The sequence below is a fragment of the Zosterops lateralis genome (genome assembly GCF_965231275.1).
Source record: "Zosterops lateralis genome assembly, chromosome: 1".
NCBI lineage: Eukaryota > Metazoa > Chordata > Aves > Passeriformes > Zosteropidae > Zosterops > Zosterops lateralis.
The window spans coordinates 5,229,728-5,241,567 of NC_139762.1; the positions used below are offsets into that span (position 1 = coordinate 5,229,728).

General features: G+C 47.3%; 1 protein-coding gene across 2 annotated transcripts in view; it reads right to left on the reverse strand.

Moving 5' to 3' along the window:
• Positions 1 to 11,213, reverse strand: part of PLCD1 (phospholipase C delta 1) — a 50,741-nt gene extending 39,528 nt beyond the window's left edge. The window contains exon 1 of one of the 2 annotated variants that reach the window (XM_083880395.1): positions 10,868 to 11,213. In XM_083880395.1, the coding sequence (XP_083736521.1) occupies positions 10,868 to 10,901 (34 nt within the window). In that variant the 5' untranslated portion in view covers positions 10,902 to 11,213. Of the gene's footprint in view, positions 1 to 2,919; positions 3,173 to 10,867 lie in introns of those variants that run through there. The other variant, XM_083880394.1, reaches the window with a different exon arrangement.
• Between the last annotated feature and the right edge of the window lie 627 nt (positions 11,214 to 11,840).

Below are 11,840 nucleotides of genomic sequence, written 5' to 3' on the forward strand. Positions count from 1 at the left end.
TTTAAACAAGGCAAGTCAATAAACTACCAGGCATCACTTCAAGCCTGCTCGAAAAACAAAACTCTGAGATCCCAGTGGCCAAATTCCCAGACTCCTGACATTCCATACAGGAAAATGAAGTGCCAGGTGCTGCAAGGCACCAATGTGGGTCATGGTAGCAACAGCAAAAACCAACATTGTGAGTTTGTAACTGGGATACAGTGGCCTAAAGAGAGCATTTTAGAGATTTACATCAGAGATAAATACTGGGGGTGTCCAGTGTCCACTTTGTGAGCAGCTCACACCATTTATTGGTTTTGCAGAGCTCAAGGAACATGCCCAGAGCTGAACCAGGCTGAAAAATCCAGAGTTGAAAGCATCAGAGTAGAAGCTGGAGATCCCAGAAAGGTGGCTTTGGCCTCTCTCTTTCCTCAAAGTTAAATCAGGTATCTCATTAATTGTCTTCCCCACTACAGCACTGCTTGGCTTCTCATCTCATGAGTGGTCTGGAGGTTCCTAAGATGGGAATTTGAACGCTTCCCCCACAGAAAACCTCAGAAAAAAATAATCATGGAGAGTAGAAAAAAAAGCTGTCTCCTGCAAAGCACAGAAGGGTGGCCAGTTGAAGCAGCTGTGGGACCTGGGACAGCATTCCCAGGGGCTGATGAGAGGCCGGATCATCCAGAGGGAGGACACACACCACAATACCTTCACAGGTTCTTGCTCTCCTGAGCTGGCATCTGCTCTAAGGCAAAGGTCCTCCAGGTGCACAGACTGCAGCCTCACTAACATCCCTCCCCTTAAGGTTCCTGGAGAGGAAACAAAATTCTCCCTTCTCCCTGTTCACCCACATTTCTATTCTGGTTCCCAGCTGGATTCCTCATTTTTCTTCAGATCCCAACCGCTCGAGGAATCATTACAGGACTAGGAGGAGGACGTGTCACCCTAGGGTGACATGATGAGGAAAGCAGGAAACCCACCAAATCCTTTGGATGCCTATGTCCATAAGTGTGGAATGAGAAATCCATTTAACCAGAGCATGTTCTGTTCCACAGACCCTGCGTACAGTATTGTAGCTTGTCCTGCTACCTGGACATCCCCAAAAAGCTGCATTAATGCAATAGAGACAAATGTGGGTGGGCAAAGGTGGTGGCCAAGGGCAGATTCCTCTCCTCCAGGCTTGAACCACACAGTTCAGACACAAGCTGGAGCTCAGAGCCCTTCACCCTGTTCACCAGCACAGCCCAGTCAGTGTAACAGCATGGTCAAAATTCCCCTTCTTCATCCCCAGTGCTTCAAGCTCTGCCTCCTATGCCCAACCAAGCACTGGCACAGACTCTTTTCTTGGGTGAGTCGCTTAACTTCTCTGTTTCTACCTGCATTTTGTTAGGCCAGAGATGCAGCATAAGACACTCTGCTGATACACAAACCACAAACACACCCCTGATGTGTCAGTGGGACATTACTCTCAGCTGGTTATTTGAACTGCTTTCCAGAAATAAACCCCACCTTTTCCCAGCAGAAACCTGAAGATTTCTTCCTAACAACCCCATGGAGAATCATGGAATGGTTTGGGTTGGAAGGAACCTTACAGGTCCTCCCATTCCACCTCCCTGCCATGGGCAGGGACACTCCCACTAGACCAGATTGCTCAAAGCCTGAAGCTGAGGAGGTTTGTGGTCCAGAGCTCCATCTCACAGCAATGAAAACTCATATCTAAGAAACCAGAATCATTGTACACATGCATCATTTAAAAGTTAAAAAATACTGTGCAGCAGGACAAGGATATTGACTCCCAACTATACAACAACATTTAGCATGAGAAGCACAACCACTGCACTGAAATAGATGTGCAAATCCTGCCTGAAGCATGGGCCAAGACTGTGTCTTGCTTAGCATCCTCTGTAAAACACCAAATACACACTTAGCATGCAAAATTCCAGAGTGCCTTTCAAGGGTCAGGACCTCCCTACTTGGAAAACATCAATCACACACTTCCTGAACAGAATATATTCAGCACACAGTGATGTTCAAAGTGAAAAATCATGTTTGGCCAAGGTAGGAGCACCTTGAGCACACACAGCATCACAATAACCACCATGTTAATACACTGCACTAGGAAGCTTCAGACACTGAGACATCAGAAATGTCAACCTTTGCTTTATCTAGCTCAGGTTTACAGCAAGCAGGAAGCCCAATAAAACAGAAACTGTCACGGTAGGAACCAGGCTTTGAGGAGACAATTAGGATGGGAGTGATAATCCGTATTGCTGCACTGGTCTCACAAATCCGCTGATCTGATAGAACTTAATTACAGTGGCTATAAAACAAGTCTCCTCCTGCCTGCTCTCCCCCTCCCACCTGCTTACACACCAGGCTTAACTCAGGTTTGCTGGTTTACAAGGGCAGAAAGCCTTTCTGGTAAAACCTAAGGAACTCGGGTGGGTAAATGGCTAATTTCCCACTTCCATCCACCCTCTGTGTCCACAGGAACCAAGGAACACACATCCACTTGGGCTGTGCCTACAAAGAGCAGGAACCAGCAATGAGTTCATAGCCAGGCACAAAAGTTATGAAACTCCCCGGGTTTCCTCTTTCATCAGCAGCCCCTGCGTGGTTCCCTGGGCTCTAGTAAAAAGCAACACGCCACCGAGCAGGGCTAAAACTGGGCAGGAGAAGGGCACTGCCCTCCCTCAACACCCTCAATCAGAGGCAGTTCAGAAAGCCCAACAAGAGATTTGGGAACCGAGCCTTTGCCCACGCTCTCTGATGCCTCCAACGAAGCGATTCACACATCTGGCGTGTGGTTACAGGCAGACGAAAGGAAAGGAAACCTTGGGGATTTAACCCTGGAGTTTAGGGTGGAGCACTGCCTCTGCTCAAGGAAAAGAAAAAGGAAGCGGCTGCCGGTGCCCAGGCTCTGCCCAAGCCGTCCCTTACCCAGCCTGATGCCATTCAGCGCGGCCACTCTACGGCTCTGCTCCAGTAGCATGTTCTCCTGGGACACGGTGCGCTTGGGCTGCCTGCGGATGCACTGCATGATCCAGTGCGGGGCTCGGGGACAGGCGGCGGCCGTCGGGAGGGCTGGGGGGCCGTGCCACCCCTGCAGGGATCCCTGCTCATCCAGCAGCTCCGGGGGCTCGCTGTCACACGGGGCTCCAAGGAGCGAGCGCAGGCAGCGGGACAGCGGCAGCACAGCAAGGCGGGGGAGGGCAGAGTCCAGCCGGGGGTGGGACTCTGGGAAGTCTCTCCCCCCGCTTCGCACGCTGGATGCAGAATTAAGCCGGGGAGCCTGCCGGCAGCTGCCCAGGTAGAAGGAAACAAGTTTTCCACCGCTCGTACGCCAGTGGGATTTTACGCATCATTTCCAGAGGCTGGAGAAGTCGCAGATACTGTTTGTGGCTCCTAATCAGTGCCTTGGGCTTGTCGGCTTGTCCTGCCCACGAACGCCTGGATCCCAGCGAGCCTGGCTGGCTCCACCCTTTCTCTTCTGTTCGCACTGACGGGCGCCGAGCACGGTGCCTAAAACACCTCTCAGCCAGGGCAGATGTGGCCCAAAAGGTATTCGGAAACTGAGTTTTAATGCTCTTCCTTTTCCACCAACGGAAGAGTATTTTCCTAAGAGTGCGGAGAGTGTCTTCTCTGCCACCGATTTCCTGTGCGACTCGGGTGAGTCACTGACCCCACATTTCTGCATAGCTTTGGATTTATTCTTGTAATTCAGATTTACCCTGCACTCTGGTACAGGAATAAGCCCCCTCAGGGATTTAACAAGTCACTGATTACACAGAATCACGGAATAATTCAGGCTGGAATGAACCTCTGGGGCTCTCTCGTTCAAGCACCCATTCAAAGTAAAGTCACCTTCAAAGGTCGATCTGGTTGTTTGCAGCCTTGTCCGGGTGAGTTTGGATATCTCTAGGGACAGAGACTCCAAAGCCAATTTAGATGCCTGTACAAGAGCTCAGGTGTTCTCAGAAGAATTTGTTTGTTATGACCAGTATAAATTTCCTTTGCTGGAGCTCACAGCCATTCCCCATTGTCCTGGCAATGGCTGGGACTAAAATCTGGCACTAAAATCCATCTCTTCCCTAGCCATGACTTTTTCTGAAGGGAAAAACAGCAGCTATACACACACCTCGTAACAGACTTTTCCTTTTTTTTTTTTTTTTTTTTTTTTTTAATTGCCTTTTTAAGCTGCTGCTGTAAGGGAGAAGGTACTGCAGGGACATGGGTCAAACTGGAGTGAATGTCCCTCAGTGCAGAATCAGCATATACCCAAGAAACTTGACATCAAACCACACGTCACTGTTTTAGACCTAAATGAAGGCTCATCATCACCAGCCCCATCATTTTCAATACAGGTTTTATAAACATTCTCTCTGTTTCTGGTGTCTGTCAATCCAGACATCTTCCCCTTCTTTCTCCGTAGTTTCAAGGAAGCCCCACCAGCCCTCACAGGGAAGCACAGAGGACTGGGCTGTCTGACCAACACAAGGACAGGGTCAGAGTCATCAATCACTGCCATACACCACAGGTGAGAAAGTCTGTGGGGGACAAGGCAGAGCCATTGCATGGCCTTGAACAGCAGTACAGCTAATAACTCTTTATTTACACACAGCCACTGCAGATCACAGACAACAAAGGAGAATAAAGGCAATTTCTGGATGGGACATTGTTGAGTATGTTAGCCAGGTTGTCAGTGGGTGTTTGGGAAACACCTCCAGCCTTTCTGGCCTCCCTGCACAGACAGGGGCTGGAGGTCAGAGCTGTAATCTCCATAGCACTCCCCTGGGAGCTGGGAGCTTTGTTTTTGCCCTGGCAAGGAGGTAAAGCACCATGATGTAATGGCTGGATGATATTTATTAGCTATCAGTCTCTGAGCACTTCCCATATTTCACATTATGCTAGAGAGGACTGATCTAATTAAAGGAGTGGGGAAGTCTCCCGTAATTGCCTTAGCAAAACAATTTGCTTCTACACACCAGCTCTCCTCTTCAGCAGCAACCAGCATCCCATAGGGATTGATCTGGGAACACACAAAGCCCCTGTGCTTCACTTTCTCATTAATTCCTAATAGCAGTGCCAGTGACAGCTCTGCTCAAAGCTTTCCATGCCCTTGGAAATTTTACTGTACTTAGCCCTGAAGTTTGCTCACACACAAAGCACAGGGTCAGCATTCAATGAGTTTACATACATCTCCAGAACAGCAATGTGAAAGTTTTGCTGTTTGAGGGTTTCAGAGATGTAAAGCCGTTCAAATCAGTTTGTTTTTAAAATGAAGATGAGATAATCAGGACAGAAATTCCCTGCTTTGGGAAATAACTGAGCTGGATTTATTGTGGTCTTGAGGTCGTTTAAAGACAATGTCACAATTCACAGAAGAAGCCTGATGGGTAACTGTGACAGGGGTATTGATGTTACACGATGCTGCCATCACACTCCAGCACGGGAGGAAGTGATTCCTGCAAATGGCTCATGCAAAAATTCTTCAAGCCTTATTCACTGCAGGTAACTGCACCTCAGTGGGTCGTGCAATTTTACCCATATGACCAATCCCAATTAAATAAATGGCCCTGGTCACATGGGGGAAGTTACCCATGTCCCCGTGCCCAGGATTGGGGCTGTGCTCATCACCCTATTGATTCCAGCTGGATTACTCACAGAGCAAATGGAAATCAATGGGAATGAGGGTGTCAGAACATGGTCCCAAAGTCAGCAAAGTGTTTGAATATCCAGGAAACAGGCACTTGCAGATGGAGTGGCTGCAGTGTCTGGTAGGAAATGGGCTGTGTGAGAACACTACAATCCACAGGCTGCTCTTGAGATGATTTTCCAAAATTAATTAATCTCCATCACATCCTTTCACAAAGGAGCTAAGGAAGCACTGTTACCACTTCACACTGGGAGAAGGAGGTTGGCTTTTGAGCTCTCACTTAGGGCTGTACTGTTCTCCCACCACCATCATATTTAGGCAACACCAAAAGTGGTGCAGCCCTAATTCTGATCAGTCTCTTTAGAGCACACTGACAAAAATGACATGACAAAACTCAGCTGCTTATTTGCCCAGACTTGTGATAATTTAGGAGCAGAATTAAAATACCTCTGCTGGTGATGACCTCACCACTTCCCCATCACATCATGCACATGATGAAAATTAGAACCAGTAATGCCTATGGGAACTACATATCAAATAATAAATGTCATGTTCAGGGGAGATTTTCCCCCTAAAGAGGCCAAAGGTTGTGCCTTGCTCTGTACCTGTTACCAAGAAGAAAAAAAACAGGTCTATTTTACATTATGCCATTCTTCTTACTAAAGAATGTGACAGAAAGGTGTCTTCCACATCTGCAGGGTCCCACCTGCCCTCTCCTTCCCTCTGGTGTCTGTTCTTCCTCACTTCATCCATGCCCTGCCATATTCCACCTGAAGAAACCCTCTTTCCTCCTTCTCTGCTGCCTCCAGGACACCACTCACTGCTCTCAGCTTATTCTCCCCAGTAGCACCTCCCATCCTCTGAGGACCAGGCCTTGCTGTTGGCACAGCTTCTCCCTTCCAGCAAAAAATGCCTGTGGATCCTCTACACCAGCACTTTCCTTCTTGCTCCCTGTGGGGAAGTGGAGATCAGGGAGTGGGTGCTGAGTCCAGATGCAGAGGTGCATCCCTGGCCAAGGATGCTGCTGCTTGTTCCCAGTGGGTGCCTCTTCAGAGCATGTGGTATGTACCAAGTTCCACCTTGTGGTCACACTGAGAACGGGCCTCTCCACCACCAAACCTCCTCCTCCTCTTCCTTACATTGGCTTTTCTTCCCCACTCCCTTTCCAGAGTGCTTGAGAGGTCCTGCTGAGCTGGGGCAGAAACCATATACATTAAACCTTAAAAATTCATACAGGAGGAGTGCTCCCAAATCTCGTGTTGTGTTGTCCTCCAGTCACTGCCTAAAGCCTCCCTCTGCCTGCACACTGGCCAGAAGCTGTGTGATGGGATCAGCACTGTCACCCTGCCCAGCATTTCTCAGCCCCACTTTCTCTCCATCTCCTTTGGCTGCCTCACCTTGTCTGAATGGTCTCTGGGAGGAGAAATGTCCCTCCTCCAGCTCTGACAAGTCCACGGAGCCCATCCTTCCCCAGAACAGGCTGGTTATATCCAGAGTGCCCACTGGGAAGGGCTGCAGACCATGCCATCACCCAGACCATGCCATCTGCCAGCTTGCTGTGGGTTGACACCAGGCTGGGGAATGTGCTGGCAATTAAACAGTGCAGAGCCCTGGCCGCCCGCTCAGACATTTCACAGACAGACAAATCATGACCTTTATTAGTGAAAACCTTCATACATCTTCCTGCCAGTCCAGGTCCCTCACAGGGAGCTTGGATTAGTGCAGGGAACAGGCTGTGACCCAGCAAAGGCTACTTGATGAAATGCAGGTAAAACAAAACACCCAGCTAAAGTTCATCGTGCTTGGGAACCCAAAACCAGGCTGAAGGTTTGGTTTGCTGTTTCCACTGGTCCCTTCATCTCAGTGCACACAGAGATTTGGCTGCAAAGAGAGTGTAAAAAAAATACTGGCTTCCCATAAATTACAGCTTTTTTCAGTAGCTGGTGTGGAAAGAATGTAATTGAAAAGAAGGATATCAACTTGATGGATTGGACCAGGATCAGCAGCGAGGGGCACTTGGGCAGCTCAGTTGCCCAACTCCCAAGTCATATTTCTGGGAACATGCTGATGATGATGTTCTCTTCATAAACCCAAAGTCAGTTGTAGGTGGGTCCCAGCCTCATTTTTTAAAGGCTGGTTAACAGCTTTTCTCAACATTTTCTTCGGGAGCTGAAATTTCTTTCATAGACAAAAGGCAGGTCATTCTCAACATTCTGTAGCAGGGCAAAATTTGTGCAATAATTAAATTGCACAACTGAATTATGCAAATCTAGGGGATTTTTTTTTTTTAATTTCCCATAAGGGATTTATCTGGAATTTCTGTAACTCTAGCCAAAAGCAGCCATTGAGACTTGTTGTGTGGTACCTCAATACAGGGCTTTAAAAGGTACCATGTGAGAGGAAGCCTGAGGTGTGAGAATTTCCCCACACACAGTGTTTAGGCTGGATCACTTAAAGTGTGGAAGTATTTCAGTTTAGAAGAAACTGTGTCAAAATCTTTTCTGCCTGCATAAAGGAAAAAAAAAAAAAAAAAGAAACATAAAAGAAAGAAAGAGAAAAAGAAACACCTTGATCTGACCAAGGTCGGCAGCCTTCTGGTCTGGTGGCTGAGTGAGGACTGAGACCCTCCACCCACAGGAGGGACCTCAGAGACCCATGGCTGGGGGTCAGTCTACAGTATTTAATTATCTACAGTGCCAACAAGGGGCCCGGAGAAGACAGGATACAACCCTCCTGTCTAGATCCCATAAGCCTAAAATTTCTTAGAGACACCAGTGCTGACCCAGCTGAATCCCTACCCTGTGTGATCAAATCACCAAGTGTTTATCTGCAGCTTTCTTTCCAAAATACCTTTTTTAATTGATGTCCCTATACAGGAAACTCTACTTTGCTCCCAAATCATTGACACCTTTGGCTCCCAGCACTGCTTATCCAGGCAGCTGAGTTTCCATTCCTACACAAACCATCTCTTCCTCACACACCTCTGCCTCCTGCTTTTCTCCGTAGTTGGCTGAATCTTTTCATCTCTGCTACCTGCAGCACTTTTCCAAGTGACTGCATTTCCCTCTTCTTTCTTTCTCATTTCCTCATTAAAATCTATTTTTCCTAAAGCATCCTCTAGCCCTTAGTTTTGGCCCTGATGTGGCTTTACACACTCGCAACGATCTCAGAACCAACTGTGGGCTTTAATTTTACTAAAAGACATTGCTTAGGTGGAAAATTTAGCAGCTTTTGTGTCAAAATAAAAATGACCCAAAGTGGATTTTACTTGTCCTGTGTGCAAGAGGGATGTGTTGACTGTTTAATGTAATGGGATGTGTCAGTATCCTAAATTCCCCTGGACTATGGGGAACTATGGCACACAAAACTCCCACGTAGTGCATCAAGCACAACCTGCATCAAAGGTGTGTGCTGGGAACATTTTGTTGCTGGGAAAGGAGATCAAAATCACCAGCTGCTCCAGAGAGCAGATCCCAGCTGATCCCAAGCTGCATTACCTCCACCCATGGAACTTGAAGTCCAGAAGGAGCCTCCTCAGTGCTCCCAGCTCCCAAGGGCAGGTGGAGATGATTCATTTGGAAATTTCAATATAGATGTTAATCCTGAGGACTCGCTGGCAGAGGAAACAAGGAAAAGGCCTGTCTTGTAGGATTTTACAAGCTGATTCTCCCCCTGGACTGTGGCAGAGGGCATTCCCCTCACAATGTGCACAGTGTCTTGGGTGAAAAGTCAGTGTATAAGAATAAGGCATCATACAAATTAGCTATTCTACAATCTATGAGGACAAGGGCTCCCAGTTCAGAAACAAACCAACTTCACAAGGCAAGAGAAAGAGTATTAATAGCCCACATTAACTCTGACATGGTAAATACAGCTGTTGTTGTCTCTATTTTGGGGGAAGAAACCCCACCAAAACTGAAAAAACTGAAAGAACCTAAGTTTCAACATAGAGCCAGGGACAAAGCATAACAACAACTCAGAGTATCAGAAATTTCTGACAAACCACATAGCTCAAGTCTGATCCTGTTAAGAAGTCCACATGTGAGCAACTCCTCTTGTCTAAGTAGTCTGGCATTTGGAGTGACTTTGGCATTTGTGTCTGTGTGTGTTATGTGTCAAGGAATGTCAGTAAATACTTTTTGAAATTCTTGGCTCATTCAACATTTGTATATTTTTTTGCTTCAGATAAAAAAAATAGATTACCAGCCACTGAATTCTTCTGGTTCCTAAACCCAGAGGACTAAATAATATTCACTGAAAAATAACCCACAGGCCAAAATGGGAAATGTTTTAACAGTTCCAGATGTGTTTCTTAGCCTTCTTTCCCCAGTGGCTGTATAATGAATGAGATACCTACAAAAAGTATAACATTAACCTCTGGTTCACCCTCCTGTCGGATTTCTACCATCTGGGAAAATCAGAGTGAAGATTTCATCAGCCTGGGGGAGTCTTTTCACATAGTGTTACATGCTGGTGACACTAAAATGGTTATGTTCATGGGTAATCACTTATTGCTCTATCAGTTTATTTTTGTTTATTGTTTATCTATAGTAAGGAAGCACCTATTTTAAGAAATAGAAGAAGTACTGGAGGCTTTTCCTATTTCTTGGGGATGGAAATATTCTATTTCAACCTATAGCTGTCACAGCTCTGAGTTGTTTCTGCTCCTCAGAGTCAGTAAAATACAATGAAGTGGTAACAAACCAATACATAAAGTCAGGTGAGGGAATAAGGGGGGATATTTCATTGCCCTGTCTATCAGACAAGCCTCACAGACTTTGCACCAATAGAATCTTCCTAAATCTCACTTGCTGCAAAGGCAGAGAGAACTTCTTTTTTTAGAAACATTACTTATTTTGTACTTAATATTCGCAGTGTCCTGGGGACAGCCCCTGAGCCCAGGTGTTTATCCACAGCTCTGTTGTCTCCACCAGAGCCCGCAGAGTTTATTCAGCAGAGCGCCCATCCCGCTCTCAGCTTCCCATAAAGGGGAGGAGATCTGGATCCACTTTTCTGAAGTTGCAGATGCTTCCCCAGCCAAGGCACCCTTCCTACCAACACATCACAGAGAAAAAATCCGTCATCTCTCTCTGTAACAGCGATGAAACGCCCCATTACATCCAAAAGCGAGAACGGGGAAGTGGAGAAGGGAGGAGAAGAGAGGAGAAAAAAAATAAAGCTCTTGGACAAGATAAGAGAGCTGAAACACAAAGAGCACTTCCCCAGACTTACTGTTGCAGGCGAGGAATGTGCCATTCGGTTCCATGGCCGCAGCGGGAGCCGCCGGCAGCAGCAGCAGCAGCAGCAGCAGCGCTCGGGCGAGCAGCTGTGCCCAGGGGTTCGCGCTGCTGCGGGGCGGCGGCCAGAGCCGCCAGGCTCCCCCTGCTCCTCTATCCAGCGATCCCCGACGGCAGCTCCCTCCGGAGGGGCTGCTCCTTGCCCTTGGCTGGAATTGCGTCCTCGCTATGACTCCTCATTTATCTCTCCCGCATCCGCACGCCGCTGCCTTGCCCAGCGCACGGAGCGCGGCCAAAGCGCCGCTCTCTCTGCTCCTGGCTCCTCCCTGCTCGGATTTGGCGTCTCCGCCGCTGGCCCGGCCTCCTCCTGCCCCTGCTGCTGCTGCTGGAGCTTCCCAGACAGGCTGCTTTTCCTGTGGCTGCCACATTTTTGTGCTCTGAATTCATCCTCGGTGGTCTGCAAATTAAGGAAAGGGTCTTAAGCAGATGCCACAGGTCAGAGTTTAGTTCTAGTGAGCTTTTAGATGCTGGTGGAGGCATAATTCTTTTCACAAGGTTGTTTTTTGGTGTTGTTTTTTTTTTTTTAAGTCGGTTAGAACTTGCCAGTGTAGAAATAGAAACTGTAACCACAAACGCTCGCAAAGGCATGAGCTTAGGGCAGAAAAAAAAAAAAAAAAGTTATGAGCTTTGCATTTGAGACAGAGAGACAGAGAAAACTGCATTGTCCTGAGGCTTTTAGTGAGTGGAACTGATTTCTTCCACTCTGTTCCCTCCTCCTGAATTAGGTGTCTTTGAAGGGTAGAAAGATGATGATGGCAAACAGGGAGAGGAAAAGGAAAGGAAACCAGTGTGGGGAAAATGAAGTTTCCCTCTACTTGAATGGTTTTTTAGTAATTGGTTTGTTATTGTTTATGTATGTTTCTGGGTTTTTAGGTTATCCTGATGCAAACACTTGATGGAGTTATTGA